General features: G+C 31.1%; 3 protein-coding genes across 6 annotated transcripts; 1 reads left to right on the forward strand and 2 right to left on the reverse strand.

Moving 5' to 3' along the window:
* Positions 1-268: 268 nt before the first annotated feature.
* On the reverse strand, positions 269-2,789 carry LOC108573800. 2 transcript variants are annotated; one of them, XM_017936275.1, is made up of 9 exons: positions 2,580-2,789; positions 2,008-2,502; positions 1,731-1,930; positions 1,583-1,656; positions 1,399-1,510; positions 1,258-1,320; positions 1,019-1,176; positions 818-961; positions 269-509 (listed from the first exon to the last, which is right to left on the reverse strand). In XM_017936275.1, the coding sequence occupies exons 1-8, from the start codon at positions 2,770-2,772 to the stop codon at positions 829-831; spliced, it is 1,428 nt and encodes a 475-aa protein (XP_017791764.1). In that variant the 5' UTR covers positions 2,773-2,789; the 3' UTR covers positions 269-509; positions 818-828. The 2 variants fall into 2 exon arrangements, with proteins under 2 accessions (XP_017791764.1, XP_017791763.1); XM_017936274.1 differs by lacking the exon at positions 269-509 and having other exon boundaries at positions 768-961.
* A 3-nt stretch (positions 2,790-2,792) lies between these two features.
* On the forward strand, positions 2,793-3,956 carry LOC108573802 (FAD-linked sulfhydryl oxidase ALR). 3 transcript variants are annotated; one of them, XM_017936279.1, is made up of 3 exons: positions 2,793-2,868; positions 3,190-3,380; positions 3,561-3,956. In XM_017936279.1, the coding sequence occupies exons 2-3, from the start codon at positions 3,297-3,299 to the stop codon at positions 3,954-3,956; spliced, it is 480 nt and encodes a 159-aa protein (XP_017791768.1). In that variant the 5' UTR covers positions 2,793-2,868; positions 3,190-3,296. The 3 variants fall into 3 exon arrangements, with proteins under 3 accessions (XP_017791768.1, XP_017791767.1, XP_017791766.1); XM_017936278.1 differs by lacking the exon at positions 2,793-2,868 and adding an exon at positions 2,893-2,928; XM_017936277.1 differs by lacking the exon at positions 2,793-2,868 and adding an exon at positions 3,013-3,051.
* Positions 3,931-6,161, reverse strand: LOC108573801 (transmembrane protein 145-like). Its single transcript, XM_017936276.1, has 5 exons — positions 6,052-6,161; positions 5,274-5,700; positions 4,619-5,208; positions 4,231-4,502; positions 3,931-3,993 (listed from the first exon to the last, which is right to left on the reverse strand). The coding sequence occupies exons 1-4, from the start codon at positions 6,136-6,138 to the stop codon at positions 4,233-4,235; spliced, it is 1,374 nt and encodes a 457-aa protein (XP_017791765.1). The 5' UTR covers positions 6,139-6,161; the 3' UTR covers positions 3,931-3,993; positions 4,231-4,232.
* Positions 6,162-6,346: the final 185 nt, after the last annotated feature.

A 6,346-nucleotide genomic window follows, 5' to 3' on the forward strand; every position in this document is an offset into this window, starting at 1 on the left:
TTGAAGTTTCCAGTGTAATTAATTTTTTAGTATATGCAAATGGAAGTGTAATCTAAATATGTAAAATCGTTCATGTGTCACATACAAAGGCAACTTTTAAAAATTGATTTGTTTTTGTATACATATATATTGTTGCTATATATCGTTTAGAAAAACATATTTGTCAATTTGTATAATTACAACCTCTTTTAAAAGGAGATTCATGTTTTTGAGACTCAAGAGTCATGTACCCCCTTAAATAGAAAAATACACGAAGGATCTTGTCTGCTTCGAACCTAATTGCTCAGCTGATAGTTTCAACATTTACAAAAAAATGGAACATGTAATTTGAAACTGTACACGTAACATTGTCACAATAACTATTAAAATATTGTTTTCTTAACAACTGTGTTGGAATTGTGTTCTGAATCCCAACCAGTGCTCTGCGTTTATGGCTTCATGTCAAAACGTACATATAAAAGTTATAATCTTTAGGTTCTTTTTGCTCGGAGCCACATCGTGATAGATCACTGTTTTATCAATGTTTGTTGTTAAGGATTAAAATTACACTTAAGAAGGCATGCTTTGCCAAGCAAGGACGATATATGATTGTTATACACCTAGAACTGTTATGTAAGTCGAAATTCAAGAGCTATTACTAACACATAAAGACACAACAAACATGATATGAATATCATGCTTTTTAATCGAATCAGATCACTAATCGACTCCAAAACGAGTACTCAACGCGAATGCGAGAGTTCGAGGAACTTATTAGCACAGGCTGGGATACATGTCATAGAAGTGAAATAAAGGTAGTGTACAGAGAAAAGGGTACATAAGAATATATTAAAGTGCAGGACCAGCAGCGTTATCTTCATCAAAATCTGGTACAAAATCTTTGGTCCGGTCTTCTATCCTATCCACATTTTCAAGTGCAGAAGCTAGTACTCTTAAATTGTCCACACCGGATATTAGCTGTCTGTAATGAAAGTTATTTAAATTCGTTGATCTATAAATTCAGTTGAAATGTTTTTACCTTAATGATATTTCCGCAGATGAAGCAGCATTTTTTAAATCACTGGCTAACCTTCTTACTGTCTGATCCGTCTTTGACGAACCATATTCACTTCTACTACCCGTCACAATTCCAGCTTTAAGTTCTTTGTTCTCTAGTCGTAGTAACGATAACTCCATCTGGGTTAAAATTACATATTTTTCATTTAATACTAGATATATTATAAGACGTTAAAAAAAAAGATAAAAAATTTTACCAACCGTTAAAGATTTAATTTCTCTTTTTAATGACGAAACGGTACTTTCTGCATATACTGCTCTTCTCTATAAAAAAAAAAAAATTGAAATTGTGGACATTAATCAAATGTACAAAGTATTGGTTTACTTTTACATAATACTTACTGTACTACGTTTCAAATTATCTTCAACTTGTTCCATGGCTTTTTCAAGGTGAATTGTTTCTTCATGCTCCACTTCTCTTCTAGATGCTAATTCTGATTCTAATACTTGGATTCTGTAATAAACATCATATGAGTAAATGAAAAAATACACTTTATATAAAAATAAAATATATTCTCAGGATTACCTTTCTGACTTTTCATTGATTTGTTTTTGAGCTAGTTCTAATTCATGTCTTAATCTTTCATTTTCTAATAATAACTAAAAGAAATCCATATATTATAATTCTAAAAATAATAACAAGTATACAATTAAACATTTAGCATTATACATACCCTCCTCTCTGTGGATTCTGCACTATTTGGAATAGGTCCAGATTCTGTTGATAATGTTGTCCTATTATGAATAGGGCCATCGTTTAAAAAATCTGGTAATGCTTTTGAAACATTTCCTTCATTTGTTCCTGAGTCCCTTATGGAAACATTTGAGCCAGGATCAGGCTCAGCTACAGATATTGGTAAATCTAATGGAAACCCTAAATAATGGAAAATTTTAAATATAAAATCTATTTAAGACATGTTTAACAATATGGTTTATCCTTCTACAAATTACCTGATGCTTCTGGACGTTCATTAGATCCTGTAATAGGTCTAACAAAAACAGATAAATGATCAGAACAACTTGTATTTGGTACAGATTCATTCCTATGAGGTAATCCTTTGTCTAAGCTTTCAGTTAGATCAAATGAAAAATCACATGCATTAGATTCATCCTTCTTTGATTCATTTCTAAGTCTTGTTTGCCTTTGCTCCACACTGTTTAGTGCAAAGTCGGGAAGATTATCTACATCTAGAATGGGCTGTTGTTTAAGCCCACAATTTAGATAATATTGTTCTATGACCAAGTGATCTTGTACAAAGTCTGGTAATTCTGTTGGATTACGAGAATAAACAGCAGAATCTTTTTCCAAATTATATGGACTTGGTGTTGGAGAGGAATAAATCTTTGGACGAGCTCCAGTATTCTGATAATTCATTTCTGAACCACTTTTTATGAAATGTTTAAAACTAAAAGGATTCTCGTCGTATCTCTCGGACCTGTTTGGTCCTGTGAGAAATAAGAAACAATGAATGTTAACCTAATTATTAATTGAATTTTATGACAAATATTAGGTTGAATCTAACCTGTTTGCGAGTCCGCCTCGACAGGATTTCTAGTAAAATACTCCTTCGATGTGTTTCTACAACTCCGACATCCCGTTGTTACCTCCTCCTCAGAAGATGAAGATGACGAAAACATGACCTCTCCGACATGACGCCTTGCATTTCTCGATACGGATCGAGACGAATCATAACTTTTTTTACGACTCGCCATCATCTATGTAGAAGATCAACTTTACCGACAACCGTATCATTTGCGGTGCAGTCAAAACTACACTTGACATTTGTCACTCGCTGACTGCAGTCAGGTCAGGTTAGTCACACGCAATTTTTTCTTCTTCTTCGTCACTTACTCAACGTGAACGTAGGAAAAGTATGTGCTTTGAGCTTTTATGTCCACGCTTCTCTTTCGTAATGTAAAGTTATAATTACGTTTGGTTTCTTATCTGAAATGAGTCGCAAGTCGTTATATATAAAGATATATATCATAACATCGGTGCGTGTTCAGTAAAAATTGGCTAGTAAAAAGTTTATAGTGAATTTAAATAATTTTGATTGATTTACGAAATATTTGCCATTTATGGAAATATGATACAACTTGAAATATTTATATATCAATTTTTCGATGTAACAGGTACATGAATTATAGTTTCATAGAAGAGGTTATCTCCCACGTGGGAATATTATTAATTGCAATTTTTAAACGTATTTACGGATGTATACTGTGACTTTAATAAAAAAATGTCACACGAAAAACCTTGTCGTGCATGTATGGACTTTAAATCATGGGCAAAGAGTCAAAAAAAGACTTTCGATTCCGAGAAGGTATAAGCAAGTATTCTTTAATAAATTTATGTACGATATAAATTAGCCTTTCCTTTTAGTAAGAAAAAATATTTTTATTTTCATAATCATACATTAAAAAGTATTACATCATTGTATAAACCATTTTTCAAATGAGTAATTTTTATTAGATGATGATTGTTCGTATTTTATTTATGTTAGGAATCTAAGAAAAAAAAGGAGGAAAGTCCACCTGTAAATGACAATATTAAACGTGACGATTGTCCATTAGATAAAGATGAGTTAGGTTCAAAAACATGGTCATTTTTACATACCATGGCAGCATATTATCCTAGTAGTCCAAGTGAAGAACAAAAGACAGATATGAAAAAGTTTTTCCATATATTTTCTAAATTTTATCCTTGTTATGTATGTGCAGAAGATTTACAGGAACAATTGAAGCATTGTCCACCACAAACTGATTCACAAAAACAGTTAAGCCAATGGCTCTGCATTATACATAATGAGGTAAACAAAAAACTTGGAAAATCAGAGTTTGATTGTAATCTTGTTGACCAAAGGTGGAGAGATGGTTGGCTTGATGGTTCATGTGATTGATAATCATTAGTTATGATTTTAAATTTTGTAATGAAACCTGTGTATGGTATAGAACACCATGTAAGTTGAAGTTTGTAAATACTTCTCTATGAAATAGTACAATGGTAAAAGCATTAATGACACATATAAATTAATGTTTATGCTTGTAAACTAATTATACCTGTGCATAATGTTTTATTCATAATAAACATTGAAAAGCACCAATAAAAAGTAGAATTTACCATCATCATGTAATTATAATCATAAAGTATCACCTGTTTTAGAGTATGCTTACTATTATGATTGCAAAGTAGCTGGTGTTAGATGTGAAATAGTGAATGCAGAAGTGGTTGTTCTAATATGGGGTTCATAACTGTGGTCCTGTCCATCACCACCAATTGGCATAACTTGACATGTCCTAATATGAAATGGAAAACGTTTGTTAGCCATAGATGGTCGTGTGATGTACAAAAATATTATATGTCCCATAAAAATAATCCACAATGAACATCCCTTAGCAACACTTTCTCGTACCCATTCATCTACTAATAAAGTGATGCAGAGTATCTATAAATTATAAATATATTTTTACATATTATAATACAATGAAAATATTCTTTACAAATGTTTCAATATTTAATGTTTTATGCTACTATAAAAACAAATGCATGTTTATTATATACCGTTAATGGATGACATAAGAACCATGCTGATCCCAATGAAAATAATGAACCATAAAAATGAAGCTTTGTTGACATTTTTTTAACAGTCTTAAAGCAGCGAAGAGAAAATACAATCCATGCAATCAATTTTATTATTATTAATCCATAACCTGGTGGTGATTCATAAATGTATAACACCAACCCAGGATCAAACACATCGGAGTTGTAGATGTACAATGAAAATTGACAAAAACAAAGCAGGCTAGTAAAACATACAAGCCATTTAATTTGTTTAGCTGTTAAGATACTTTTAGTCACTGTAAAACCAAGTGCCAGTAGTAACATAAGTACAGTATACAAAATATCTGAACATGCTTCTAACAATTGACCCAATAAAGAAGCACCTTCAGATGGTACTCCTCTTAGACCAAGGTTTATATAGCTATAAATCTCAAATAGCATCCCCACTAATTGACAAAGTAGTGAAGCCACAAATATTTTGTAAGATACATGTAATAGTCTCCGTGCCCGTAATTGCATGGCCACATAAATACTTAATATCACAAGTACAACATAAATGCAAGCAATTGTTATCAATTCTGGTAATATATCTAAAATGAAAGTAAAGACAATTAAATGGTATTAAATTATACTCAGTCAAGATAAAGTTACTTACAGAATTCATCTACTGAAAAATGTTCTTTCCAAAAATAACCATGTGGCGCGTTTGTTAACGACACCCAATACGAGACGTTTAGTCCAATTTCTGATGAACAATCTGCTAGTGCGATGAACCACCATCTAGGACGACCTGATCGAAACCTTCGAAAACTAGCACATCGCATTCTCGCGTCTTCTTTTACGACACATCCTGATTCTTCGGATGTTAAGTTAGATAATGGTATTATCTGACCAATTCCATCCCAGAGTATAGCTTCTTTTTCGATACATGTCTTATTTGAAGGATAGATGCTTGTCCATTGATCAGGTGCATCATAATATAATAATATTTTCAAATTCTTTTCTTTACCTCCTAATTCAAAATTATACCGAAATGTGCCTTCCTCGGTTAAAAAACAGAATCTTGCTAAAAATGCCCAATTCTGAAAAAGAAACAATTTTGCTTTGTAGTAAAATAAATTGAAAAATAATCTGCAAATAATATTTTAAAGAATATAAAAAATTGTAAAATTTAATTTATTGATAATTATTGGTACTGTATGGTATCAATGGTATTATATAGGATTATTTTGTAATTAGTAGATTGTTGTAATAATATTTATTGTCTTTACTTGGTTGAAATTAAATGTAGTTGCAGTTAATATATTAAAATTCATATATTGTTTCAAAATGTGTATTCTTACTAATATTAATTCTAAAAATTATTTTCCTTTAACTAAAATTAAGATTATTAGATCGAAGTAGATTTAAAAAGTGAAAAATGTTTATAGTACTTCACGTGTTACAAGACGTCCTTGAAGAATTTTAGACTCTGAGTATGTTAATAAAAACGGAAACATAGTAAAAAAGAGCAACCACATGTTAAACGCAGTTGACACACGTCCGCACAATTTTCCTGAACTGAAATCATATCTACATATCTGTTTCATGTTACCTGCTATTTTTCTTATAATCAATATTTCCCTGCCTATTAGAACTATGCATTTCAATTAATGTGTTGATTTAAATTATAATGCTAATATTTTAAATAAAATCTGAGATCATGTTTTAAATAGAAAAAAAGTTCAT

The sequence above is a fragment of the Habropoda laboriosa genome, unplaced genomic scaffold (assembly GCF_001263275.1).
Source record: "Habropoda laboriosa isolate 0110345459 unplaced genomic scaffold, ASM126327v1 scaffold155, whole genome shotgun sequence".
Taxonomy (NCBI): Eukaryota; Metazoa; Arthropoda; class Insecta; order Hymenoptera; family Apidae; genus Habropoda; species Habropoda laboriosa.

What these genes read in the sequence shown, in the direction of transcription:
- LOC108573800 (XM_017936275.1), bottom strand. Translation starts at nt 2,772, where the DNA reads ATGATGGCGAGTCGTAAAAAAAGTTATGATTCGTCTCGATCCGTATCG. An exon ending in CAGAATCCACAGAGAGGAGG is followed by an intron (nt 1,657 to 1,730) that starts GTATGTATAATG and finishes GATTTCTTTTAG; the next exon opens with TTATTATTAGAAAATGAAAG. An exon ending in TCTGCGGAAATATCATTAAG is followed by an intron (nt 962 to 1,018) that starts GTAAAAACATTT and finishes CTTTCATTACAG; the next exon opens with ACAGCTAATATCCGGTGTGG.
- LOC108573802 (XM_017936279.1), top strand. Translation starts at nt 3,297, where the DNA reads ATGTCACACGAAAAACCTTGTCGTGCATGTATGGACTTTAAATCATGG. An exon ending in AGACTTTCGATTCCGAGAAG is followed by an intron (nt 3,381 to 3,560) that starts GTATAAGCAAGT and finishes TATTTATGTTAG; the next exon opens with GAATCTAAGAAAAAAAAGGA.
- LOC108573801 (XM_017936276.1), bottom strand. Translation starts at nt 6,138, where the DNA reads ATGTGGTTGCTCTTTTTTACTATGTTTCCGTTTTTATTAACATACTCA. An exon ending in GACGTCTTGTAACACGTGAA is followed by an intron (nt 5,701 to 6,051) that starts GTACTATAAACA and finishes TTTCTTTTTCAG; the next exon opens with AATTGGGCATTTTTAGCAAG. An exon ending in TCTTATGTCATCCATTAACG is followed by an intron (nt 4,503 to 4,618) that starts GTATATAATAAA and finishes TATAATTTATAG; the next exon opens with ATACTCTGCATCACTTTATT.